General features: G+C 36.2%; 1 protein-coding gene across 1 annotated transcript in view; it reads right to left on the bottom strand.

Annotated features, from left to right (window-relative positions):
- Mib1 (MIB E3 ubiquitin protein ligase 1) overlaps window positions 1–27,969 on the bottom strand; it is a 132,507-nt gene extending 104,538 nt beyond the window's left edge. Inside the window, exons 1-3 of the mRNA XM_015482491.2 lie at window positions 27,367–27,969; window positions 5,654–5,825; window positions 3,547–3,676 (exon numbers count right to left, since the gene is read on the bottom strand). Of these exons, the coding sequence (XP_015337977.1) occupies window positions 3,547–3,676; window positions 5,654–5,825; window positions 27,367–27,595 (531 nt within the window). The 5' untranslated portion in view covers window positions 27,596–27,969. The remainder of the gene's footprint in view (window positions 1–3,546; window positions 3,677–5,653; window positions 5,826–27,366) is intronic.
- Window positions 27,970–27,975: the final 6 nt, after the last annotated feature.

Raw genomic sequence — 27,975 nt, forward strand, 5'->3', positions numbered from 1 at the left:
AAAAAAAAAAAAAAAAAAAAAAAAAAAAACCACAAGAGCCAAGAGCAATGGGGATAAGAAAAATAGTATAATGAAACAGTCATTATTACTATATGTATGTATGTGACTGTATGACCAATGTGATTCTACAATATGTATATTCAGAAAAGTGAGAAATTATATCCCATCTATGTATGATACATCAAAGTATATAAGTGCATTCTACTCTCATGTATAACTAATTAAAAAAAAAAAGAGCCAAGCGCAATGGCACACATCTGTAATCCCAGCAACTCTGGAGGCTGAGACAGGAGGATCACAAAGCCCGGCGCAGCAAAAGCAAGGTGCTAAGCAACTCATTGAGACCCTGTCTCTACATAAAAATACAAAATAGGGCTGTGGATGTGGCTCAGCAGTTGAGTGCCCCTGAGTTCAATCCATAGTACCCCCACCCCCCCACACACAAACACACACAAAAAAAACCCATGAGATACAGTCAGGAAAAGGGATATCAAAGGGAGTGTCAAAGATGACTGCTGGGCACCAGGCATAAAGGTAACACATCCATCCAGATTGTAGCCATGTCCAGACAAATTGAAGGTTTTTACTATCAAGAGTCCCACTGCCACCATACTATTTACTGACCTAAGAACATACTGCCCAAGTGAGCCTTATCCACATCTCAAGTGCACTTGGCTTGTTTGGACTATATAATGACATTTCCACTTGCCACCATTCCCTAAGCAATGAAATCTCTCACCTACATCCCTCTCTGCTCTCCAGTGAATATTCTGCTTTAACCTACTCCTAAAACTCAGGTGGGCTATAGTATGGCTTAGGAAAAAAAAATACATAGCAACCCATTTTCTTTGAAAATATTCCTGCCTGATGCCCAGCAGCTAGCCCTTCTTTGCTGCCTGATGTTCTGACTATGTTGAGCACTATGTTCCCAGGATTTATGAATGACTTTGCCCACCGACTGCCCCAAAAGGACTCTCTTATAAATCTCTTATAACTCTCATGACACTGGGGCACAACAGGTTATGCAGACTATTCAGTTCATATTCTCCTGGGAGCCTATATCTAAAAGGAGTAGTCCTGCCGTGTCCTTACAACAGCTAGATTTATGCTTGCTACATGGTTTTTCAAAACTCAAATATCAATTATTGTAGGGTACAACACAAAATAAAAAAGGAAAAAAAACACAAGAGAATGATGAACACAAATTAAGTATATTGGTTACCCTAGGACAGGGGTGTTGTAAATGGGATAAGGCTTTTAAAGGTATTTATTCTACTTCTTAATCTGTATACTGAGGGCAAAAGTGTTCATTTTACCACTACTCCTTAAGTTTTCATGTACATTGATACATAAGAATGGTATATGTGATGCAGGACTGTTATAAATGTTATAGAGGCTGTTCAGCACCAAGGTGCCTTGATGAGGAAGAGCACAGATAGAGGCTCATGTCCAGTCAGAAATTCATTTGCTATGACCTATGCACTGGGGCAGAGTTGTTCCTGTCCCCACCCCAAAGGGGTGCCCTACCTCTCTCTACCACTGATTTACCAAGCATGTCCCCTTGGCAATCCAACCATCCAAAAGTCAAGACTTTTCCAAATTCACATTGCTCTATTTTCTTTTAAAAGCAATAATTCTCAAACTTGAGTATGTATACAAATTACCTAGGGATCTTGTTAAAATACAAACCCTAGTTTAGAAAGTCTGGGAAATAAATGAATTACAATTACCTATCATATTTCTAACAAGCTGTCAGGCGACTCTCATGCTGCTATCTACATACCATACTACATTTACAAGAATTTAGATTGTTTTGTTCTCTCTCGGTCCAAACTAGAATATAAACTTAAGGCAGGTAGGAACATTGTCTGCTTATTACTGCAGCCCCGATGCCTGCAACAGAAACCTGTCCACAGTAAGTATTCAATAGTTTCTTGAATTAAAAAGTGTTTCCTTTTTTATTTTAATAAAATACATGTCTGATGTCCAAGTATTAAAGAGACATATTATTTTAAATGAAAATAATAAAACTACTCTGAATTTAGAAAATTATATGAAAAAAATGTTTAAAAATCTGAAACTCAAAAGCATGTACAAAGCACCAAATCTGTTCAAAAGAGGCTTCCAAATTCCTGTGAAGTTTCTCAGAAAGTTTTTAAAATCATTCTTCAACGCTATAGACAATTTTTTCAAAAAGGTAACAATGCAACTGATGTGGTTGACACCTAAGTCTCAAATGTGAAATGCTACTCATTTTAATACATCTAGCACAACACAGAACATACTCAATAATATTTGCTAACTAAATGGAACCAAAGAATGAATATCAGACAAAGGAACATGAAATCCAAAATATATACAACCAACAACTCACTTACCCAAACATCCCTAGTATTCCACCCCAGCTGACCAGGCTATACAAAACTCCCTTCAAAATAACTGCCATGACTGACCCCAGGCAGCCCCGCCTCTGTGTGCCCTGAAAGGAGTAACAGAAGCAATAGAGGGGATAACCAAGTAGCTGCCTACTGTCTGGTATGTAGCTCAGTGGTAAAGTGCCTGCCTAGCATGGCGAGGCCTTCGATGCCTAGACTTTCTTTTTTATTTTTTAAAGAAAAAGGGAGGAGCTGGGGCTGTAGCTCAGTAGTAGTAGAGCGCTTGCTTACCATGTGTTAGGCACTAGGTTCGATACTCAGCACCACATAGAAATAAATAAAGGTATTACGTCTATCTACAACTAAAAAATTTATTTAAAAAAAAAGAAAGAAAGAAAAAGGAGCTGCCAATTGCCCCTAAGGAATAGGCCTTTGAGGGAATGGAATATAAAACACTTCTTTCTTTCTTTCCCTGTCTCTCCCTCCCTCCCTTCCTTTTTTTCATTTATTCATTCTCTCTTTCCCCTTCCACGTCCCTCTCTCTTTCCAGTACTAGGGATCAAATCCAGGGCCTCACACATGCTAAACAAACACTCTAGCATTGAGCTCCCCACCTCCAGCCCCTCAAATGAAGTTTTAACAATAGAAAGTCAAGAACATGAGATCCCCTTAGGGAGAATGGCCCAAAATGGAATGTTCAGAAAGGCATTCTGGGCAACAAAATAGCGATATGAAGCCTCAAAGAAAAAGGTAAAACCTAGTTAGGCAGAATCCCAACAACTCAGAAAGCTGAAAGGGGAGGATTATAAGTTATAGGCCAGCTTCAGCAACTTTGAAAGACCCTAAGCAACTTTGTGAGACCCTGTCTCAAAATAAAAAAATAAAAAAGGCTAAGGAGGTGGCATAGTGGTAAAGTATCTCTGGGTTCAATTCCCAGTACCAAAATAATAACAATAATAATAATAATAATAATAATAATAATAAACACTGGTCTGCTATTAAAAAATAGTAGAAATAAAAGGCAAAAGCTATATAACAACCTTCTCAAGGAATACCAATACTTACAAAAGAGCAGGAACAATCTGTTCTCTTCCAGAAAAAAAAGAAATAATTTAAAAAGTTGTTACTGAATATTCTAGAAATGCATAACAAATTCAGAAAAATGCTGTACCTTTCCCCTACGCCCATTTCCTCCATCTTGATCTTCCCACTGCCAGTCCACTCCTCGTACCACTCTGGCACCTGCAAAGATTCCTCTGGCTGTAATCTTCTTAGATTTTCTACGAGACTCTAACAAAACCCTAAAAATAAAGGTATTTATTTAAATTTATATAAAAATGGGTAATAATTTATACATAAAAGGACTTACACAGGTATAAAGTGTATTATACTCCTTAAGATAAAGCTACATTATCCATTTTACAAATGTAGAAATGTGAATCTCAAAAAAGCTAAATAGCAGGGCACTGTGGCACACGCCTATAATCCTGGCAATTCAGGAGGCTGAGGCAGCGATCATGAGTTCAAAGCCAGCCTCAGCAAAAGCGAGGTGCTAAGCAACTCCATAAGACCCTGTCTCTAAATAAAATACAAAACAGGGGTGAGGATGTGGCTAAGTGACTGAGTGCCCCTGAGTTCAATCCCCGGTACTCCCTCCCTCCCAAAAAGAAGCTAAATAATTTGCCCAGGTATACAAAAGTTAAAAAGGAAATGGAATCAAAATATGAATCCAGTATAATCACTTTAGAGTAACACTATACTCTTCACTGTTTTACAGGTGACAAATAAATTCCTCTACAGCAGCCATACAAATAAATAAGGGCCTAAGATAGGCAGCACTACAATGACAAATGGTAAACAGTTCTTTGCCTCAGACTTCATAAGACAACAGCTGGTGGTAGAACTTTGGTCAACTCGTCCGTCAACTTTTGGTCAACCCACCGTCTAAAGGGTACACATCTGCTTCAGTCATTGTTGCCAAGAATAAATATAAGCCTAGTGTTGACAGTCTTTTGGGTGTGTGTGTGTTTTAAGAATCCATAAAAGATTAGCAATCATTTAAAAATTTACAGTAATAATTTAAAAAAATTTTAGTATATGCCAGTAAAAAACATCTGTGACCTGGATTTGACCTATGCTAAACTGTCTCCAAAATGGTGTATACTTATAGAAGATTATGGACCTTGAAAAAATTTTGCACTACGTGGACCAGCTTGTTTCTCCAAGGCCATCTATCTCTTATTCTTCTATACCCTTCTCATTCATATACTCAGAAAAGTTTGGGGATTTTTTTTATTATTTTCTATTCATTTTTGGAATATCTTTATTTTAATTATAAGCAAAAGACAAAAATAACTTGTTCAGAATTACTCAGTTAATAAAGGACAGAATCACAATTTGCACTGGGAAGATTTGACTGAAAAACTGATTTACTGCCAGGCCCGGTGGCATATACCTGTAATTCCAGCAACTCAGGAGGCTGAGGCAGAAGAATGGAAAGTTTGAAATCAACCTCAGCAAATTAGTGAGACGCTAAGCAACTTAGACAGATCCTGCCTTAAAATCTAAAAAAGTCGGGGGGCAGGGCCTTAGAGATGTAACTTAGGGGTAAAGCACCCCTGGGTTCAATCCCCAGTACCCCCGCCCCAAAAAAAGGATCAATTTATCTATTCCTCCTTCTAGCTGTCTTTCTATCATTGGCTGTATTCTTGCTCCTAGTCATTATCTATAACTACATAAGAAAATTCCATCACTATTAACACCCTACGCATTGCTTCTAAGATATCTAATACGCATCTCTACCATAGTCTAAAATAACATGTGATAATTATTGTTGATCTATTATTTCCTTTAAATTGTAAACTCCTTAAAAATACTGCATCTTATTTACATTCAAATCTTCACAAAAATAGTAGTCATATGGTCTTAATATATGCCTAATAACTCAATCAATGGGCCTTAGGGCTCATAACAATTGGAATAGAAAGCATAGTGAGAAAAAAATAATCAGTCTCTTTGGATTGCCTTTGAATTTCCAAATAATAAGTGATGTCAAATCTCTATGTTAGAGAATTAATAACTATCTCAGAAAAACATACAGTTCCACCTTCATAGAGTTTTCCTCTCACGTTTCAGCAAACCCAGTCATGTTTACCCTGTTATTTGCTACCTACTTATATTAAATCAGCTGTCAGAAGTTATTTCCTAATCCTGTTTTTAAAGCTAACTAATAGTCACAATAAGGAGCCACAATGGGAAAAAAAAATTGTTTCCCCTACCGTTCACTTCCTGGTGTAGTAATTCTGTAAAATCGATGCCTTAAATGGTGTTTATCTCCATGATAACAAACTGTGCACAAATCATAATTTGTACACTCTGCACATTTCCATCGAATGCCAATGATTGGTTGTTGGCGACAGGTGTCACACATAGTTCCATCATGCTTGATGCCTATTAAAACAAAGATACATACTTATATTACTTACAAATACTTATTTGCATATTATTCCCAAGTGGAAAAATTAATACATCATTTTACAAAGTATTTTAATCAAGTAAGGAGAAACACCACTTATACCACATAGTTTCAAGATAAGAGAACTAAAATATTTGGGATGGGCTTGTGGCTCAGCGGTACAGCACTCGTCTCACATTTGCAAGACCCTGGGTTCGATCCTCAGCACCACATATAAGTAAGTAAGTAAATAAATAAATAAATGTATTGTGTCCAACTACAACTAAAAAATAAATATTTTTAAGAGAGATCTAAAATATGTTAATTGGTACAAATTACAAACTAAATATGTTTTTTTCTTTCCCATTCATTAGGAAGAACACAATTCAGGGTTCAATCCCCAAGACTGCAAAAAACAATAAGAATTCCAGTTTTTCTACAGTAAAACTTACCCTCTGACCCATAAACTGAAACTGAGATTCAATTCAAAGAAAGAAGGAAGAATCCTTTACCACCATATACAGACTACAATACTCAATCTCAAACTACTCTCCAGATAAACAAATACCGCAAAAGAAAAGACAATTTCATTCTCATGATATGGAAACAAATTATCAATTTAAGCGTTTACCTATAGGGGATTTTTTTCTGCCAGAAAACAAATTCTAGAAAATGATTAGCAAGCAAGTGTCCCTACTTAAGGGAAAACAATACACCATGATATGGGGTCTTCCCCCAAAGGAAAAAAAACACTTGGTAAAATGACTTCTACTAAAACTGTTCACACAGATGGATGAGACAGATGTTGAAACTATTAAAAGATACCCTTGGGGCTGAGGCTCTAGCTCAGTGGCAGAGCACTTGCCTAGCATGTGTGAGGCACTGGGTTCAATCCTTAGCACCACATAAAAATAAACAAATAAAGTCATGCTGGCCAACTATAACCACCAAAAAAATAAGATACCCCTATAAAGTAATGAAAATAACTTTCATTTTAGGACAATAGGATTGGGGGTAATATTCCTTTACTATTCTGTGATATTAATACCATTTGTTCATAAATTAAAACTAGAATTTTTAAAAAATATTTATTTTTTAGTTGTAGTTGGACACAATACCTTTATTATTTTTTTTAATGTAGTGCTGAGGATCCAACCCAGGGCCTCACACGTGCTAGGCGAGCACTCTACTGCTGAGCCACAATCCCAGGTCAATGCTAGAATTTTTTGAAACATTTTGTGGCTTCTGAACATTATAAACATATCCTAGATAATCAAGCTTATGGATGTATAACAGGGACACTCTCCTGGATTAAAGTTCTGGTTCTGTCAATAACTATTTGGTACCCTTGAAGAAAACATTGTAACTGAAGTTTCTACATATAAAATAAAGGTATTTATTTCAAAATAATTGGAGATGGATAGTGGGAAACTAAGGTGGGATTCAGATGAAAGATTAACCATGCTAAATTGGGTAATGGGTATATAGAGAGTCATTATATTCTTCTCTATTATGTCTAAGTTGAGGTACTTTCGATAAATAAAAGAAGCCATTTTCATTCCTAGAACCTTGGTCCCCTTTGGAGAAGGTAATATAGTCTTTGGTAGTGAAGCAATGTGTTCTAAAAATCAAATAAAAATGTGGTATACTTGCAAGAACTACAGTACAAAAATAGTAATATTATTACTAAATTCTACAGGAATTAATACACTATTGCCATTTCCTACAAAGAAGGGGGAACCTCTATTATTCATTTTATATAACCAGAATTAAACCAAGGGGCAACTTGAGTGTAAGCCTGTGTCTGAGCTGAGAAGGTTAAGAGGATGAAGGTAGGAGTAGAAAGAAAGGAGGGACAAAAGGAGGAAGGATAGAACAAGCTCTAAAATGACTGAAAGGAAACTGGAGCCAGGCCCAATGGCACAAACCTATAATCTCAAGTCACTCAGGATTACATGGAAGATCAAAAGTTCAAGGCCAGCCTGGGCAACTTAGTGAGACTCTCTCAGAATTTTAAGAGCTCTATCCTCAGAGATAGAGCACTTGCCTAGCATGGACAAGGCCCAAAGGAAGGAAAGAAAGAAAGAGCAATGCCTACTGGACTATAAAAGAGCATAATACCCCACGTTTTACAAAAAATCCCCTGCAGTCTCCTACCACACAAATGCCTGACTGTAGGGATAGGGGGTGTTCTTTACTCCCACTCCTATTGGGGGCAGGCCCTCTGGTATTTTCAAATATCACTCTTTCTGTAGTGCAGTAAAGAGAAATCAAGAAAGTAAAAATGACTAGCTAAAGAGTCAAGTTATAGGAAGTCTGAAGCATACCAGGTAAATCCATGGTGGTTTGAATTAGAATGGGGACAGCAGAAATGGAGAGCTGAAGTCAAGACTTAGTGACTGGGTCAGAAGATAAAAGATTTAGAAAGTATGAATGATAAAGCATAAATAAGATCATTCAAGATAAATAAAAATATTAAGAGATATTTAGGGGGCTGGGATTGTGGCTCAGTGGCAGAGCACTTGCCTCACACAGGTGAGGCACTGGGTTCAATCCTCAGCACCACATAAAAATCAATAAATGAAATAAAATATATATTAAAAAAGATATAAAAATATCTATTTAGGAATAGGCAATTAAGCAGCACATTAAACTGAAATCTAGGAACTGTTCTGCTTAAAAACGAGAAGGGAAGTATGAAGAAAAAAATAAATAAGAATATACTAATTAGGGCTATGGGTGCAGCTCAGCATGTGTGAGGTCCTGGATCTGATCCCCAGCACCAAAATAAACAAACAAACAAATCGAGGTCCTCCATTGATAGAAACAGACACCCAAAAAACTAAATCAGAAAAAAGAATGAGAAGAGTTTCACAGAAATGATGAGCAAACATTTTCAAAGAAAGGAAGGAACTCACAGAAGAGCAGAGTGTGTTCAACGAACCAAGTAGTCTCATATTTTAGCAGAAACGTGCAATATAATCAGAGACTTGGCTAGGAAATAACAAAATCAAATATGATTTCTAACCTGTATATTCATATTACTACACAAAACTATTACAGGCACACATCTGTAGTCCCAGGTACTAAGGAGGGTGTCATAGCAAGATTCCATCTCAAATATTACATAAATATATACACATACATAAATGCAAAGCCATGTGATTTAAGACCCTAGCTCTGTAACTTGCTAGGTACATAATATTTAAAATCGACTTACACTACTCTAGGACCAATATTGTGAAGTACAAATTGAGAAAACACTTCCTTTCACATGAAGGCTATAGTGACACAGAGGTGAACACACTTTGAAGGAATTTAAAGTAAAATGTAAATGCAAGCAGTTATACTGTATTTAATTTTAGTAAGAATTTATGAAATTTACTATTCATAAAAAAAAAAGAAATTTACTATTCATCTGGTTAAATAATTTAGTAATAAAAAAATCATCAGAATTCCACAATCTTTATGCAGAAATCAAAGAACTTAATAGGGTCTCAATTTCTTAGAAACTGCACACAGGAAGCAATTATTCATGTGAAATTAACCCCATTTTAGCAAATTACCCACCTTCTCCATGGCTATTCTCTTATTACTATTTTATCTCACATTTTTCCCCACATCCTGTGGCTTCCTAGGGGTTGTACTAATCTTCTCAATTCCTTTCGATTATTTTTGATCCAGAGCTACCACACAAAATAGTGATGCATGCCAGCAGATTATGCACCACTTTTTATCAGTTAATAACGATGTCTTCCTTTTATATTGTGCAAATTAAATCTGACTGTATCAATCATGAAATTATTATCAGTTATAAGCCCAAAAGAAACTATATTGAAGCCTAAACGAAATGTGAACTAAAATTTAAAAACCACAGAATTACAGCTACACAACTCAAAGCTATCAATATTCACCAGTATTATATGTTTCAGTCTTTTAGAATATGGATCAAAGGGCCAGGTAGCACACAAGCCGGAAGGCTGAGGCAAGAGAATGACAAGTTTGAGGCCATCCTCAACAATTTAGAGGGACCCTGTCTCAAAAACAAAAAAAAAAAAGTAAAAAGGGCTGGGTATGTGACTCAGTGGTTAAGCACCCCTGGGTTCAATCCCTAGATTCCCTTCTAGGGATATAAAATGAATACACAGAAAAGGGCTTGACTTTTTTTTCTGCAGGTGCTGGGGATTGAACCCAGGGCTTTTTTCATGCTAGGCAAGCATTTTACCACTGAGTCACAACCCCAGCCCTTGACTTTTTCTCCTTTAATCACAAAAGGATTAAAAAATAAAATCGAAGTACCTAAATAGTCCACACTGGACATCCACATCCACATCCATATCCATCCCTTAGGTCATTAAAAAATTACTATATTTTGCTTTAAATCATTATCAGTTCCATAGAATGTACATTTTGAATAATAATTCTGTAATTATTTCTATAACTATTACTTCCAATAGAAATACAAAATTAAGTAAAAAATTGCTCTAGTTCACAAAAGATAATTTTTAGGTAAATTCTGAAACCTATTGACAAATTAAAACTATCATAACTGTTTGAACAGAATTATTATTTGAATTTTCATAAAACTGCAATTTTTAAAAGAAATACCAAGAATCACAACAGATTTTATGTTTTAAAATTCACAGAATTGAATAGTAAAATAAACATACCCCTGGCTTTTTTATATATGTATTATATATATATTATATTCCTAGAAAACTGAGTGTATATTTAAAAGGGAAGAAAGGTATAACTGGTTGTATGTTCCACAGATGGCCATGCTAATTTATGATTCATCCCACAGGCTTTTTTTAGGAGACACCAAATGACACTCCACCATCAAGAGGTGGATACAGGGCTGAGGTTATATCACAGTGGTAGAGTACTTGCCTAGCATGTGTGAGGCACTGGGTTCAATTCTCAGCATCACATATAAATAAATAAAGGTACACTGACAATTAAAAAAAAATTTAAAAAGAGGTGGGTCACTTCTCTCTCCATTGGACCTAAGTAGACATTCCTAATTACTTCAATCAACAGAGTGCAGAGGAAGTGACAGTATATGACTTCTTAAGTTAGGTCATGAAAACTAATGCAGATGCTATTTACTTGTCCTATCTGCCTGTCACTCTCTCCCCCTCAAGATTCACACCCAGTATGCACTAGAAGCTCTGAGCCAATACATAGTATTGAAAAGTCACCACAGAAAGATCACGTGGAGAGGACCCAGAGTTAAAATGCCTAAGGAACTCTGGCTGCACCAGTCCCCTAGCTGTTTGGGTCTTCCAGCTGAGGCTCCAGACATTGTGCAGTATCAAAAAGCCATTCCTCACCACGCCATTACCGAAATTGCTGACCCACAGGAGCCAAGAGCATATAAACTGTTTAACACCACTCAGTTTTTGGGTAACCGTAGTACTGTAACCATAGTAATCAGAACAAAGCAAGTTGAAAACATTTTTTGATGTTTGTTAAATTATAGTTCCCTACAGTACAATGTACCAAAAATAAACTCAAGATAAAACAGAGCTCAATACAATTTTTTTTAAAAGACACAAAAATGCTCATAAAAAGTTAAACAGCGTATTTTACAATTTTAAACAAAGTCTTTATAAGCGTGAAACAAACCTCAGAAGTCACACACATGCCAAGTGGGCACATATATACATGGTAGATAATGGGAGATCAATATGAAAATCCATGACAAATTGCTAACAATGGCTGGAGTGCGCAATTTCACATTTTGTTCTTCATGCTTTTGAATTGTTAAATGTGTATTACAACCATGCTGTTAATTTTACACTTTAAACAAGAAGGCTGGAGATGCAGCTCATTCATAGAGCACTTTCCTAGCACAAATGAGTCCCTAGTTGGATCCCCAGCACCACAAACAGAACACCAACTAAATATACTATCTTCAGTGCATATTGTAGATATGTCAAGAAGTCAGAGATCCCTGAGTAATAAATAAAAATTAACACAAATTCTATAGAAAACACTTGGCAAAATGTTTCAAATGACTTAAAGTCTTTGGCTTGCCTCCAAAAAAATTTTTAAAGTATGCCCCAAAATACTCAATTGTATGTAGTAAAAACAAAAATGTAACTTAATGATGTTGAAAATACAGGCTATGTTAATTCTTAGAGGAAAATTCATGTAGTTTAAACATGTAGAAAACATACTGCTGACATGGTAAATATATCATCATTTTATCAAGTAATTTGCAAGGAATTGAAGTATAACATTTTTCCAAAAAATAATAAATAAATAAGACATATTACAGAAACACTAGAAAGATAATTTCCAAAACAAGACAGCACCTTGTAGTTGTCCAAATTTTTTGCACTATGTATTAATTCTAAGGAGCAGCTAGGTGAATAGCAGCACTTAAAATAAAATATAAGCACTAGAGATAATGTACATAGCACTTAAAACTGAAAAACAAAAACATGAGGGACCTAAGCAAGTGTCTACAGAAATCAACTTTCAAATTATTTTGCTAATAGTGTATATGGCTACTAATTACTTTTTACAGTCTTACTTTTTAAAATCCTTACACTGGGTTATATTATGCTTATGAAAACATACTTTTACCCAGGTATACTCTTCATGCCACATGCCTGATATTAGTAGCATCTAATCTACATCATCTGCCTTACCACAGGAAGGTGACCAAAAGTATCAGAATATCAACTATAGCTAATAGTAAATGTCCACACAATGGTTCAGTTCCTGTACAAGATCTAAAGTATGTCTCCAACATGTCATCACAAAAAAAAAAAAAAAAAAAAAAANAGAATACAGTGTAACAAATATAGTACTACGTACTGTTTACATAGAAAGACATGACATTTAAATAATATAAAACATAACTCAGGAATGACAAAAAACTAACCTGATAGTTAACATAGGACAGGAAGAAAGACAATGTAACTGGAGAGCAATACACATACAGTATTCAAATATATTAGTAGTGCTTAGTTTCTACAACAGTATATTTGCTAATATTACTGACTAATCTACTTGGCTATTTAAAATATTATATGATAAATTTTAAAGCTTTCTAAAAATAAAAACAGCTGAGCAGGGGCTGGGGCTCAGCAGTAGTGCACTTGCCTGGCATGTGTGAGGCACTGGGTTCAATTCTCAGCACCACATATAAACAAATGAAAATTAAAACTAAAAAATTAAAAAAAAAAAAACAGCTGAGCACCCCTATAATCCCAGCTGGGGAGGCTATGCCAGTAAACCACAAACTCAAGGCCAGCCTGGGCAATTTAGCAAAAGCCCATCTCAAAAATAAGATAAAAAAGGGTCTGGAATAAGGCTGAGTAATAGATTGCTCAGGGTCCAATCCCTGGTATCACAAAAAAATAAAGTAAAAAATCTTCAGTAGACTAGTATGGTGCCTAGCTAATCCACTAAAATTCTTGCCCAAATTAAAAGACTTCATCTAACATTAAAAAGAATTAATACCAGTCACGATGCTCCTAGAGCCAATCCCTGGTACCAAAAAAACAAATAGAATTGGGGCTGGGGCTGTAGCTCAGTGGTAGAGTACTTGCCTAGCACATGTGAGACACTGGGTTCGAGCCTCAGCACCACATAAAAACAAAATAAAGGTATTGTGTCCACCTACACTATTAAAAGAATTTACAATTCTTTAACAATTATCAAATGTAATTAGTTACTGTGGCATAATTTTATGTCATTCAACCAACGAAGAAATTCTATTTCTGATTTATAGATTCATCAACTTTAACCATAGGGCTGGGGATTTAGCTCAGTGACAAAGCACTTGCTTATTAGCACTGGGGGCGGGGAGGGGCACACACACACACCAAAAAAAAAAAAAAACTTTAACCCCAAATCACAAGTGACAAAAAATTATTACAGATTAATGTAGGTTAACCAAACTCCAGTATCCATCTTTATTCTCCTGAACTATCAAATTACTAATTCCTTTAGAAATAGTCTCAACTATAATTAAAACTCTTAATGAGGGCAAGGCCTTTGTGACCTACCAGCTGGTTGGTATATTCCACATTCCTGACTCTTGAGAAATACTAAATTAATGAAAATAAGATTGTTGTGATTAACAACACCAGCCACTATTTACTATTACCAAGTTTGGTGCTATACTTTTTTTTTTTTTTTTTGGTACTAGGGATTGAACCCAGGGGCGCTAAACCACAGAAACACATCCCCAGCCCTTTTTGTATTTTTATTTAAAGGCAGGGTCTCACTGAGTTGCTTAGGGTTTCACTAAATTGTTGAGGCTGGCTCCTCAGCCTCGGAAGCCGTGTGGCCACCAAACCCAGCTATATTTTTATTTAACCCTTTGGACAATACTTAAATAGGCATTATCATTCCTGTTTTATAGGTGAAGAAAATGAAGCCCTTGCCTAAAGTTACAGATTAGTAAATTCAAGGTGAATCTTACAAACTTTAGAGTGCTTCAGTCTAGCATGGGTACCCTTCTCCTAACTTAAATCGTCTAAAGAATGAAAACATATCTAGGGCATCTTGTTAATATAAGTTATTAAATCCTACTCTAATATTTAATTTCAAAGAAATACATTTTAATCAAAAAGATTCCTTTTAAAATTAATTTCAACAATATAAAAGAGAAAAACACCATCTACTTCCAGCCAATATTTTTTTTCATGATGGGGGGTACTGGGCATTGAACCCAGAGGCACTTTACCACTGAGCCACATCTCCAATCCTTTTTATTTTTTTTTATTTTAAGACAGGTTCTCACTGAATTGCTTAGGGCCTAACTAAATTGCTGAGGCTGGCCTCGAACTTGCAATCCTCCTGCCTCAGCAGGAGGACTATAATCCTGAGCCACTGGGATTACAGGCATGTGCCACCAGACCTGGCTTCCAACCAATTTTTAATATGCATTAAGAAAATTTCTTTGACAGTATCGCCCCAAAATCTACAACCCTCCCATCATATCTTTTCTATTTCTGTAATCTCAGCTACTCTATTGTAAGTACACACAATAAAATTATAACCAGGCCACATTCAGTCCAAACAAAAGAAACAAGTAGTCAAAATAGGTGTACAATTGGAAATTTTAGTAATATATTTGTATTTTTAGCATTTGTTACACAAGAGTAAGAAATTAATCGAGTGAAACATAAGAATTTCATTTTATGGGTGAAGAATTGAGGTTCAAATTAGGGGGAGAAAAAAGAAGACTACTACTAATACTATCACACACACAAAAAAAGTTCCCACCTACCACCCCATTTGTTGTTGGTTTTTTGTTTTCTTCTGTTTTCTGGGGGCAGGGACAGGCTGGGGATTGAACTCAGATGCAATTTACCAATGAGATACATCCCCAGCTCTTCTTATTTTCATACAGTCTCACTAAATTAATGAGGCTGGCCTCAAACTTGGACTCCTCCTGCCTTAGCCTCCAGAGTCACTGGAATTACAGGCATGCACCCCATGCCCAGCCATTTCTTGTTTTAAAAGGAACAAGATTATCATCAAGAGGATAAATTCACCAGGCATGGAGGCACATACCTATAATCCCAGCAACTTAGGAGAGTGAGGCAGGATTCCAAATTCAAGACCAGTCTCAACAACTTAGCAAGACACTGTCTAAAAACAAAAATTAAAAAAGAAACAAACAGGGCATGATAGTACACTCCTATAATCCCAACTACTTAAGAGGCTGATCCAGGAGGATCACTTGAGCCCATCATTAGTTTAAGATGAGCCTGAGCAATATAGCAAGACCCTGTCTCAACCAAAATAAAAAGTTATTTAAATTCTAATTTTTAAGTTAGCCACAAACTCACTTAGTGATAAAATCTAACCTGATCAAACAAGGGGCTACATACAGTATATAGTCTTTTTCCCCTTAGAGTTACTCATATGCTTCATTGCAGAAATATTAATGTACTTAATTTCCGGGTATTGCTGTAGGCCTCTGTGTGTTATGTGATAAAGATACCATAAAATAATTCTAAAATTCAAAAGCTTATAAACTCAATCCCAAGCATCTGAATAAGGAGTTTAAACTTCCATTAAAACTTCTATTTTGGGGCTGGGGTTGTGGCTCAGCAATAGAGCACTCGCCTACCACGTGCGAGCGAGGCTCTGGGTTCGATCCTCAGCACCACATTAAAATAAATAAATAAAATAAAGGTATTGTGCCCAACTACAACTAAAAAATAAATATTAAAAAAAAGAAGATCAAAAAGACTTTTAAAAAATATATTAAAAAACTTCTACTTTTGCTGGCACAGTGGCACATGCCTGTAATCCCAGAAGTTCAGGAGGCTAAAGCACGAGGATCAAAGTTCAAAGCCAGCCTCAACAATTTAGCAAGACCCTAAGCAACTGAGTGAGATCCTGTCTCAGAATAAAAAATAAAAATGGTTAGGGATGTATCGGCTCTGTGGCTAGGTGGCCTTGGATTCAATCCCAGAACCAACAACAACAACAAAAAAACTACTTTCATTTTTTTCCATAAAAATACAAGAATAAAAAATTGAGTTTTACTTACTGTAAATTAACCAACTGTCATAGCACCCCACTGGGTCACTATAAATAATCATACATCACATTTGAAACCCAAGATACAGTGAAAGTGAGTAGAAATTTGAGAACATGAGGTGCTAACAACTGCCCTTAAGCACCTCCAGCATATTAACATATGCTGCAGCTTTGGGGCACTTAGGCTGACTTGTGTAGTGTGTCCTAATGATACACAAGTCACTGATTATCTTGAGATAAGAACTTAAAGAGTCAAAATTTTAATTTTTTTTTTTATAATAGTATTCTGGGCTGGAGCTGGGGCCCAGTGGAAGAGTACTCACCTAGCATGCATTAGGCACTGGGTTTGATCCTCAGCACTACATAAAAATAAAATAATAAAATAAAAATATTGTGCCCACATATAACTAAAAAATAAATATTTAAAAATAACAATAATAGTATTCTAAATTTGCACAACTTTTCTGGGATGAAAAGTATTTGTAAATGAAACGCTCCTTGGAAGATATATTTTAAAATTATATCCATTAGGGACTGGGTTGTGGTTCAGAGGTAGAGTGCTCGCCTACCATGCGTGAGGCACAGGGTTCAATCCTCAGCACCACATAAAAATAAAATAAAGATATTGTGTCCACCTATAACTAAAAAATAAAAAAATATATATCCATTTAATCTATCCCAGGTATTGTCTTAAAAAAAATGAAAAAATACTGTCCCAAAGAAACTAATAAGAAAACTTATGTTTAAAGATGTTTCCAAGCAGAGTACAGTGGTGCACGCCTGTAATCCCATTGACTCAAGAGGCTGAGAGACAGGAGAATTACAAGTTCAAGAACATCCTTGGCATCTTCGTGAGACCCTCAGCAACTTAGCAAGACCCTGTCTCAAAACAAAAAGAGCTGGAGATACAGTTCAGTGATAAAGCACCCCTGGAGATTCAATCTCCAGTACCCAAAAAAATAAACTTTTAATAATAATACATTTCCTTCATTATATAGTTTACAACACTGGAAATGAGGTATATTGCTAATAAATTCTCATGTTTTCATCCTTAAAAGAAAATAATTTTTACTTAATTTTAAATTTAGTGGATTTTTAATCATTTGTTCAAAATATATAAATGAAAGACCTTCCAATTAATTTGTAAGAAATTACTAGCAACACAAAAGATAGGACACTAAGAGCTAAATTTCAGTCAGTTTTTACTTAACTAGTAAATAGAATGAAAAAAGTAGTAGTCAGCCCTCTGTATCTATGGGTTCCAGATCCTACAATAGTCCCTACTGTCCCTGACCACATACACACAAACATTAAATGTAAAACTTTTCTCATAAAAGAAAAGGAAATACTATCTACCATCTGATAGTTGAGTAGACATGATATGATGGCAGATATAATGGCAGATATTACGTCATATCTGCCAAGGAAGAGCTTGGCTGCAAGAGTTTAAAATGACTGGGATTTTGAGCTAATCTGTATGGACCAAAGAAAAGCTAAAAGATTAAGGACCCCAGTACTACTTTGATAGTAAAGGCTAACCACCTCAACCTGGAGAACCTAATGCCTCATATGTAGCTCAATAAACTGCTTTAACAGCAAAAAAGTTTCTCACAGGAATGATACTTTTTCTTTTCTTTTTTTTAATATTTATTTTTTAGTTTTCGGTGGACACAACATCTTTATTTTATGTGGTGCTGAGGATTGAACCCAGCACCCCGCACATGCCAGGCCAGCGCATTACTGCTTAAGCCACATCCCCAGCCCCTCTTATAAAACGCTAAATATAACTATAAATAAGAAACTACCTGTTACATATTACATACACACACACAGAAAAATCATAAATGTCTAACAATAGTGTTACATTAAGTTAAGCAGATAATCATACTATGCACTAGAGTAAGACTTCTCATCTTCAACACTAAATGGACCAGAGAGCTAGTTTTGAGAGAAGTATTTTGAACTTAGAAATAAATACACAAATTATTACTCGGGTTTGGGAGTGGGAGGGAAAGTATAGTAAAATTAAGTAATTTTCAGGCCTCCAAGGACTCTTAACTATTTCTTAAAAAAAAAAAAAAGAAAAGAAACTTTTTTTAAAAAAGAGAGAAGACAAAGGGAAAGACATGAGATATAAGATATGAGAGACAGTAATATGAAAGTACTGAGTTTTTGTATTTGTTGCTACTGTTGTTGTTAAGAGACAGGGTCTTACTACATTGCCGAGGTTGGTCTCCAACTCTTGGGCTCAAATGATTCCTCTACCTCAGTATCCTGACTAGCAGCAACTGCAGGTGCAAACCACCATGCCCAACTCAATGCTTCAATTTTAAGTCCAGTAAATTACTAATAATATAACTGTGAAGTTTAATGGCCTTTTGGGAGTTATAGGGCCTTTTACATGTTATAGCACTAGCCCTTGAAATTTAATGCAGTTTTCAGAGCAAATTATAAAATATAATGAAAGATCATATATTTATGGGGAAGAGAGAGAACAAAAACAATGCAAACTATTTGGGACTAATTTTCCTGATAATTTCCATAAAACCAAGGCAAATGGAATAGGTAAGAAATATGGAGCATAGGAAATTAAAGAGACTACTTCATTTTCTACATGTATAGAACACAAATTTTTCAGTTTGTTAAATATTAAACAGTAACCACTATGAGAACAGAAAAAAAAGTGATATTTCCAACTCACTGAGAAAAAATATACATTAAAATTTAAAAAGTAAGACAGTAGTAAACTAAAAAATATATACCAGTTATAATAAATACAAACAAGATAAATTCTATTAAAAACAATGAATCTCAAAATCAGTGTACACAATATTTAATCATGTCATTTACAAGAGAATTTCCTATAATAAATTAACAATAAGTTAAACACAAGCCAGGCAGAGTAGACATGCATCTGTGATCCTCACATGCATGGAATTCCAGTGAGTTGGGAGGCTGAGGCAGGAGGATCACAAGTTCAAGGCTAGCCTCATCAATTTAGTGAGACGCAGTCTCAGAATAAAAAATAAAAAGGGCTGAGGATGTAGCTGGGTAAAGAAGCCCAGGTTCAATCCCCAGTAAAGCAAAAACAAAAGAAAAAAAGTATACAGAAAGATTATATATATACACACACAAGGATGTTTGTTGCAGCATTGTTTAAAATGTCAGAAAGGTGCTGGTGATGTAGTTCAGTGGTAGAGTGCTTGCCCCATAGAACGTGTGAGGTCCTTCATTCCAGTATCACAAAAAAAAAATAAAATGACAAAAAAAAGAAAACAATATAAAAGAATGATTAAATAAAACTGTTTTTAACTACTATATACTATATACCTACTAAAAAAAAGTAATACAGATTATGTTCTGTCACAGAAAGATACCCAAGACAAAAATACGCAAAAAAAAAAAAAAAAAAAAAAGAATGCTGAAGAACAACACATTTAGGCAAAGAAGAGATGAGTATACATATATATTTCTTTATAAGTAGATAAGTTTAAGGCATAAAAATAATTCACTTTACTATATAAGGAATACCTATTAAATTATTTGTAAGAAAAACAAAACATATCAAGTAGGAATAAGCACAAAACTATAGTGTCACCTTATGTACTCACCCAACCACAGACTGAAAATTTTATACAGGCAAAGCCATGTCTGTACTGAATTTGTACAGACTTTTTCCTTGTCATTATTCCCTAAACAACAAAGTATAACAACTATTTATACAGCATTTTCTCTGTAATTAAATACTGTAAGTAATCTAGAGATTAATATATACAGGAGAATATGCATAGGTTATATGCAAATATTGCCCCATTTTATATGAGGGACTTGAGTATCCTTGGATTTCGGTATCTTCAGGGGTTCCTGGAATCAATCCCCTGAAGATACCAAGGCACAACTATACAGTAAAATCTCAGCTGTACAAAAATAAGGAAATCACAAGCACTGGACATTTCATTTCTAAACTAGATATTTAAATTTTATAAACAATTTTCACACAGGAAAAGTATTATAGATAATGATCATTTCTGAACTACTGACTGTATTTGAAAGAATGACAAAGGAGAAAAGCAATAAACTAGAAGAAAAGCAATAAGCTAGATGTTCATCCCTACTATCTGCCATTCACTAACTTTGTGATGAAACAAATTTTTTAATCCGGGTGAGCCTGAGTTACCTTTTAACTATTTTAGGATATTACCTCTCTAACCTCAGATCAAATAAGTCAAAAAACCCTTTGAAAAACACATTTTGTACAGAAAATATTTATTTATAGCTATAGATTAAGTTTCTAAAAGATAAAAATATAACACATACACCTTTCTCTCAAACTACTAATTTAGTGCAAAAGACAATTACATCACAGCATACTTACTGTAACAGAAGCACAAGTGCACTGATCACAATGGCTAGCAATCAAAAAGGGTGAGAAGAGTTCCTGGTGGGTTAGCTACCCGAGAACACATTTAAAAGGAAATATCTAATCTAATCAGAGGAATATGGCTATTAAGTACAGTACTAGAAACATATATTAAGGTAGCATTACACTTGCAAAAAAACATGTATATCAGAAAGCTGTTACATGTTTCTTTTGTGAGGGGGACAGGGATACTGGAGATTGAACCCAAGGCCTCACACTCTGCCACTGAACTACATCCCCAGTCCCTTTTACTTTTTAGGGTCTCACTAAGTTGCTGAGGCCAGCCTGGAATTTGTAAGCCTCCTGCCTTAGCCTCTCTGGTAGGTGGGATTACAGCATGTGCCATCACACCTGCCTAACTTTATTTCTTTGTGTACACTCTTTTCCCAGACTACCAGTCTACTTTTAGAAACATATATTACTCTAACAATAAATCAAGGTTTGAAATCTGCTGAGGGGAGAAGTGAAAACATAAAGTCTGTGCATCTCAAGTAGAAAGATAGTCACTTAATTCCCTGCTAATCAAAGTGTGTCCTTGAGTAATATGTCCATTACCTAGGAACTTATTAAAAATACTCCTGCAGAATCACAGAGCTACTGAATCAGAAGCTGCATTTTAAAAGGTCCCCAGGATATCTGTGTTTCCTCTTTGTAAAGTTTAACTATCCCATAACATAAAGTTTGAGAAGTACTGACATACAGGTCTACTACTTGATTTAATGAAGTGCTCAACCAAAATGTAATCTAGTGGTAGTTAGGCATGCTTGAGGCCCTGGGTTCAATCCCCACTAAAAATGAATAAATAAACAGATAAATAAATCATCATTTAAAACATAGTATTTTCTGACAGAAGTAAATAAGAAAAGTCATTTTGTAGACATCTTTAAAATAAGCAGGATCCTTAGAAAAATCAAGATTTCCTTGCAGATGCCATTAGCAAGAAATATCTCACAATATTCACAGATCTGGCATCCTATTCCCCATTGTTCCCCCAAATCCTGTTTTATCCTAATGCTCTATTCTCTGACAATACCCTTTTCTACTATAGTTCTAGAAACAAATTAGAAAAGGAAAACATGAGGATTATTAATCCGTTTCCTTTCCCACCCCCATCCCTGTCAAACAGAGTCAGCACTTTTAAATTTTTAAATGAATACAAACATCTGAATAGTTTCTCCACATGTGACCTGAGAAATGGTCTTTACTAGGGATGGAAATAAAAGATTAAGAGCTACCCCTAAAACAGCTTGGACCAACTATGACTGGAAAGCTAATTTTGAATAAACTTATTTTAAGGACTACAGATGTAGCTCATTGGTACAGTATTTGCTACAATAAACTTGATTTTCTTTACCTCTAAGATTTTATTATTCATACCAAGAATAACAGAAAAAAAAAAAAGAACCTCTATAGGAAATCCAAATAGTCTTCATTCTCTTTGGTAACAACACTGTAGTCAAGTGATCACAAAACCAGCACAAGTAAAAACACATTTTCCCCCAAATCCTATAAATTAGTATCTACATGATACAATGTCAACTATACCTACTTAATTATAGACTTCACAAAATTAACATCAATTAACTAAATAATAACATATATTTCCACAACCTTCTTGCTGACTACAATTTAGCCAAAAGTATATGGATACAAGATTCAAGTTTTATCACTCAAATATATACCAAGTGTTCCTCTTTGTAAGGTTTAACTATCCAGAACATAAATTCAAACACATATTTCCCGAAAGAAAAAAACATATATACCAAAATATTTCAGACCCACATACAACCCCCAGTTAAAAATCTCTAATATGTGATAAGAGTCTAAGAGAAAGATCCTAAATGACACGATCACTCCAGAATCTTTAACCCTCAGAAAAGTTTCAACAAATTTTATATTAAAGGTCAACCATTTCTTAATTCCCAAACATACTGTGATAAAATTTCTGTCCATTCAATGTGGTATAAGTAGAGCACAAATAATGAATAGTCACTGGGTGCAGTGGCATGACTATAATTGCAGCTACTCAGGAAGCTGAGGCAGGAGGATCACTTGAGTTCAACAGTTTTAACTCAACCTCAGAAATTTAGTGAGATACTGTCTCAAAATAAATAAAATAAAATGAAAAGGGCTGAGGATGTAGCTCAGTGGTAGAGCGCTCATGATTTCAATTCCCAGTACCTCAAACAAAGAATAAAAATAAATACAAAGGCAACCACAGTTATTCTGGTAAACACCATAACACCAAGTCCTTTTTGTTTGTTTGTTTGTTTTTGTAATTAACTACAACATATGTCAAACACATAAAAAATACAAAAATTTAACACCAATGACCCACCATCCACTTTAAGACAAAGCATAACCAAAACAGTTAAAGTCCCTCCTTTACTTCCACCAATTGTATTCCACTCCCTTCACAAAAAGATATCTATTCCCCTGAATATGATATTAATGTTTTACCACCTATGTTTACCACACTCTTACATATCCCTAAACCGATTTTGCTCCCTCCAAGGGACTTTTGGAAATGTCTGGAGACATTGTAGATTATCATAAGGGGTGGATACTACTGCATCTAATAGGTAGAGACCAGGAACGTTGGCCCACTACAAAATACAGGACATACTTACAATAAAGAATTATCCTATCTAGGGTTGGGGATATAGTTCAATTGGTAGAGTACTTGCCCCGCAAGCACAAGGCCCTAGGTTCAATCCCCAGCACCACCAAAAGACAACATTATTATCCTATCTAGTTCAAATATGTCAGCCACATGCAGTGGCACACGTCTTTAATCCCAGCAACATAGGAGGCTGAAGCAGGAGGATAACAAGTTTGAGACCAGCCTTGGCAACTCAGCAAGACCCTCAGCAACTTAGGGAGATCTGTCTGAAGAAAATAAATAAAATAGAATTTTTAAAAAGTACCCCTGGGTTAAATTCCCAGTACCAAAAAAAAAAAAAGTATTATATGATAATATATAAGATTATTTACCTCCTTCACATTGACAATGAACTGAAAAGTGCAAAAGCCAACTGTGAATAAACCTGCTGATGAGAGGCAAGTTAACACTCTTATTAATGAGTCAAATGAATAATATATACCTCCTGGTCAGGTTCACTAAGAAGAACAAAATACCATTTCTATGGTACTCTTGTCCAAAATACATAATCTGAATGTAATCATGAGGAAACATGAGTCAAACCTAATTTGAGAGACAGTCTATGTGGTCATTGTTCAACATCTAGATCATAAAACACAAAGAACAAGAAACTGGTCCAGACTCAAGAAGACTACTAAATACAATGTATAATCCTGGACCACAAAAAGAACATTAGTGGAACAACTGATAAAGCTAGCATAAGGCATGTAGGTCAGTACTATTGTATTACTGCCAATTTCCTGGTTTCAATAATTATAGTTAGCAAGACCCTAACATTATGAAGTTTTAACTTCAACTATTATATAAATATCAAGTATTGAATATAGTAAGTAGAGTAAATCTTGCAAAACGGAATGAAATGTCAATGGACATTAATTATTAAATATTTTGAAGGAGAAAAAATAAAACTCTGAAAGTAATATTATAGTCCTGGGGCAAAACCAGAGCCAAGAACTTATGATTTGTTCAATCCTTTAATAATAAAAGACCTGATGAAATGAAACCATAAAAACTAAAATACATTTCACATGAAGGCTACCCCTCCTGCATCTAGGAGCATTTTTAAAATGTTTGCTAAAGGCTGGGACATACTTCAGTGGTAGAACATATGCAAGGTCCTGGGTTCAATACCCAGCACCAAAAAAATAAGGTGTCTGCTAAAGTAATCAGACAAGATGAACCATTATATATTAACAATGTGTTAAATTACCTTGTAAATAAAACTAAGAGTCTAAAACAGTTGCCTCTGAAAAACACCTATTTTTATATTAGGATAATGAAATCATTAATATGATATACTTTCTACTACAAAACATATAGACAACATTAACATCCCTTCAAAAATCACTACAGATATTGGTCAAATTACATTATAACATGTGCACATACAAATATGTAACAACAAATCCCACCATTAAGTACAATTATAATGCACTAATAAAAAAAGTGGGAGGAAAAAAAAAAATCACTATAAGCCAGGCATGGGCCCATGCTTACAATCCTAGTAACCAAAAGGCTGAGGCATGAAAATCATAAGTTCAAGACCAGCCTGCTTCAGCAATTTAGTGAGACCCTGTCTCAAAATTAAAAATTAATAAATAAGGATGTGGCTCAGTGGTAGGATCCCTGGATTCAGTCCCCAGTACTCTCACATACATACACACACACACACACACACACAAAATCACTATAGAAGGTAATAAAAATAGTTCTGGTATTCTATTGCATTGGGAGTATGATTTTCAACAATAGTAATATGCTACATATTTTTATAAAACTAGAAAAAAAGAATTTTGAATATTTTCACCACAGATGACAAAAAGGATAACTGTAGTTCAGGGCATGTTTTGGGGTATTGTGTTTTTGTTTTTGTTTTTTGGGAGAGGTCATACTGGGGACTGAACACTGGGATACTTTACCACTGAGCTACATTCCCAGCCCTTTTTATTTTTATTGAGACAAGGCCTAAGTTTTTGAGACTCGCTTCAAACTTGCAATCCTGCTTCAGCTGGGATCACAGGTATTGTGCCCTGTTCAGGGTCTGTTAAACTTTACATTTACCTTAGAAAGATATTCAAATTTCTCCAAAATCTACAATTACTGATCCCAAGAATTCCTCCTAATTATTGACTTGTGGTCAGGCTTCAGCATGAGCTAGCATGCAAAATTTAAGTGAGCAGAACAGGCATATGTTGCTGGGAGTGTAAAGCGTAAAATGTTTTCACAATGAAATTAATCAACATCTATCAAAATATTTAAATATGTGCATGCTTTGATGCAACAATTCCACTTCTGAAGTACTTAGCACATATGCAAAGATACATATACAAGGATTTTATTCAGGACATCATTGTAAGTAAGAAGACCTAATATAAATGCCTATAAATAAAGTACTGATTAAACAAATTTCTGCATCCAGTCACTGGAATACTATGTAGCCACAAAAGAATAAGGAAGACCTACACATACATGCTAACATGGCACAATTATCAATATAGTACTATGTGAAAAAACAAAAGCTCAAGAGTAAAATAGTTTAATACCATTTATACTTAAAAGGAGAAATAGATTTATATTTTCAGTATATTCATATCTATGCTTACAATGCATGGCATATTCTGTAAGAATAAACAAACAGAAAACAATTCTTTTGGTCATGCACATAGATCCCTTTGTGGTGTATAAAAAACTGTTTAACAAACACAATTTTATAAATTACTTGTGCAAAAACTGAATCGGCTTGTTGTTAATTTCTTTTTTATTGATGCTAGCAAAAACTATGAGCACATTTCAAGATTTGTCAAGTGGGGATGGGGATATAGCTCAGTGGTAAAATGCTTACCTAGAATGTGTAAGGCCCTGGGTTCAATCCCCAGCACCATATAAAATAATAAATAAGTAAATAAATAATTTTGTTAGGCTTTGTCAAATTCAATTATAATATCTTAGAAGCATCTCGTTTAGAAATTCTGAAAAGTATCCAATTTAAAATTTTCTACTGAATACAATTACCAAGGATAAATCTGTGAAAATGAATTAGATTAAATAAAGAAGGATATCAAAAAGGGTAACTGTAGTTCAGGGCATGTTTTGGGGTATTGTGTTCTGGGGTTTTTTTTGGGGGGGGCTAATACTGGGGACTGAACACAGGGATACTTCAGAATGAAAGCAAGCCTTCAGTTTATCATATTTTAAAAAATTAGAGTCTATAACAAGAGCCCTATAATGTAGTGAATCAAGGACAACAACTGAATGGGTAGGAACCTGATATCACCCTACTGAGAGAGAATGCTAACAAACTAAGAAATCAGGTGTTTCCCACAAAAAAGAAATTAGGTGTTTCCAAAGAAGTGGGTCAAGAGCTCACACTATTTTTTCCTCTATTGATAGAAACATATAAAATTAAACAATTTAGATAAAAAATAATTTCAGAGAGTTCTAAATACCAATCATTCGACGACTGAACGCCAAGTCACGGTGTCACAGCAGGCAACAACAAAAAAAAAAGCTATCACCGCAAACTGGAAGCACGAACGGCCCCTTGGCAACTAAACACCATATGGCAAGGCAAGCCTCCCTTCAGACAGTTATCACTTGATGGCTGATTAATTTCAATGGCTTATTAGACAGGCCTCTCCAGACCCCGTGTCTACAGGAAGAGGAGGAGGGGAGGGGAACTGTGTCTGTTGTATTCTCGGTGCTTTGTGTCTTGCAGGCTGGAAAGCATCCTGGTAATGGAACTGCCATTAATTCCCTTGGGAAGAAGGAGGTCGTTTCTGCAAGTTTTTGTGTACCCGGCACAGAATCTAAAATTCCATGTGGCCCTCCCCTTTCTGTTCACTCCAGCCGGGCACTACACGCGAGGCGGCCCCAAAGCCCATCGCAGCAGAGTCCCCTCCCTAAAGCGCGCAGACCCAGCCAGGTGGCACTGACTTACCGGTGGGCGCGCTGTCCAGGATGCGCAGGTCGTAGGCCCCAGAGCAGCGGTAGTTGGCGGCGGTGCCGTTGTCCCACACCACCACCACCTCCTCGGGGCTCTCAAAGCTCCGGACGGTGCCCACATGGCCCTCTCCGCCGTCCTGCTTCCCCCACTTCCAATCGGGGCCGCGCACTACCCGGGCCCCGACCCCTTCCACCATCACCCGGTTATTGCGGGAGTTACTCATCGGGGCCCGGGCGGTGGGCTCCGCCGCTGCCGCCGCCGCCGCCGCCGCCGCCGCCGGAGGGCCCGTGAGTGAGTTGGGCCCGGGCCGGACTCTCGGCGCCGGCGGGGGCGGCAGCGAGCCCCGGGGAACTTGGGAATAACTCACGGGGGCGGCGGCGCGGTCCCCGCGGAGTCCACAGCCGCTGCCCAGCCGTCGCCGCCGCGCCCCCCGCTCGGACTGGAGTCCGGCCCGCTGTGGGTCGGAGGCGGAGGCGGCGGCGGCGAGCGGGCAGAGGGGAGGGGGCCGTGGGCGGGGACTCTCCCGCTTCCTCCGGGCTCCCCGGCCGGGCTACAGCGACGGCCGCCAGGAAACCTCGCTCTCCCCCGGCCGGGAGCGCGGGG

This window comes from Marmota marmota, unplaced genomic scaffold (genome assembly GCF_001458135.2).
Source record: "Marmota marmota marmota unplaced genomic scaffold, marMar, whole genome shotgun sequence".
In the NCBI taxonomy this organism is placed as follows: Eukaryota; Metazoa; Chordata; class Mammalia; order Rodentia; family Sciuridae; genus Marmota; species Marmota marmota.